Source organism: Portunus trituberculatus, unplaced genomic scaffold (assembly GCF_017591435.1).
Source record: "Portunus trituberculatus isolate SZX2019 unplaced genomic scaffold, ASM1759143v1 PGA_scaffold_255__1_contigs__length_14546, whole genome shotgun sequence".
NCBI classification, from domain to species: Eukaryota; Metazoa; Arthropoda; class Malacostraca; order Decapoda; family Portunidae; genus Portunus; species Portunus trituberculatus.
Window position 1 is genome coordinate 5,001 of NW_025541423.1, and position 1,558 is coordinate 6,558.

A 1,558-nucleotide genomic window follows, 5' to 3' on the forward strand; every position below is an offset into this window, starting at 1 on the left:
ACTGACAGCCACAGACTGGCAGACGGTGCTCACGGGAGACGCGGAGGAGATGACTAACGCTCTCACCTCAATCCTGGCCACACTACAGGACCGCCACGTCCCTCACCGCACATACCTCGCCAAGGCCACAAACCCCCAATGGTTTGGCTTCCGCTGTCAGATAGCTGCCGAAGCCAAGTATGCAGCATGGAGGAGATACAAGCAGCGCCCGTCACAACACAACCTCACCATGCACCGAGCTGCTTGTAAGAGAATGACTGACACCTCCAAGTGGGCGAGGAAACACTGGGAGCAAGACCTCAGGAGAAAGCTCACAGGCCCAGGAGTTGGAGATAAGACGTGGTGGACACTGGTCAAGGAGAGGCAGGGTGTGATGCGGCAGGAGAGCGTGCCCCCCCTCACCAGGCAGGACGGAACCACTGCCTCAAGCAGTGATGACAAGGCTGCACTCCTGGCAAAATTATTTGCAGAAAAAATGCAGGTTGAGTGCCCCACACGCCCCCCTCCAGTGCTACCCCGGGAGACAGCGCACACCATCACCTCAATACCCATCACCACGGAGCTGGTGGAAAAGCACTCGGGCAACTGGACGCAGGGAAAGCCACGGGCCCAGACGGAATCAGCCCCCGGGTGCTGAAACAATGTGCCAGGGAACTGTCAGTGCCTCTTGCTGCTATTTTTTCTGCCTGCCTGGCAGAAAAAAAGTGGCCAGCATCCTGGAAGGAGGCATACGTGGTCCCTGTGCATAAAAAAGGGTCCAAGTCTGACCCAAGGCACTACCGACCCATCTCCCTGCTGTCTGTGATGGGTAAGGTGTTCGAAAACTGGTGGCAGCCGTCATATGGCAGCACCTGGATGAACACCAGCTTCTCTCACCCCACCAGTTCGGGTTTCGGCCAGGTCGATCTACTTCCGATCTCCTTCTCCTACTCTCCCAGGAATGGCAGGACACCCTTGACGAAGGCCTGGACACGCTCGTAGTGGCCCTTGATATCGCGGGGCTTATGACCGAGTGTGGCATGCGGGTCTTCTGACTAAGCTCCAAGCCAAGGGCATCGACGGCGGTCTCCTGAAGCTACTCGAGGATTACCTCCAAGGAAGGACACTTCGAACCGTCGTCAATGGGCGGACCTCATCACCCACCAATATAGGAGCGTCAGTTCCACAGGGCTCAGTGCTTGGCCCAGTCCTGTGGAATGTGTATATAGACGATCTCCTGCGCCAGCTTCCTGCAGTCAAGGCTTACGCCGACGACTGCACAATCTCCCTCTCCTACTGCCGCCAGGACAGCCAGCGCGCCGTGGCCAACATCAACCGCCAGCTGAAGGCAGCAGAAGAGTGGGGGAAGGTGTGGCAAGTCACCTTCGCGCCGGACAAGACACACGCCATGGTCATCTCACGATCCCCTGCCGCCTCTCAGGCCGTGGAAGGACAACTACAGTTTGAGGGCGAGCAGCTGCCTCTCCAGGAACACATCAAGATCCTGGGAGTCACCATGGATCGTGAGCTGCGCTACGACACCCACATCACGTCTGTAGCCCGCCAGACCTCTCAGCGT

At 58.1% G+C, this 1,558-nt stretch overlaps 1 protein-coding gene across 1 annotated transcript in view; it reads left to right on the forward strand.

Annotated features, from left to right (window-relative positions):
• Positions 1-637, forward strand: part of LOC123500440 — a 1,239-nt gene extending 602 nt beyond the window's left edge. The window contains exon 1 of the mRNA XM_045249158.1: positions 1-637. This exon is cut by the window's left edge and continues 602 nt beyond it. Within this exon, the coding sequence (XP_045105093.1) occupies positions 1-637 (637 nt within the window).
• Positions 638-1,558: the final 921 nt, after the last annotated feature.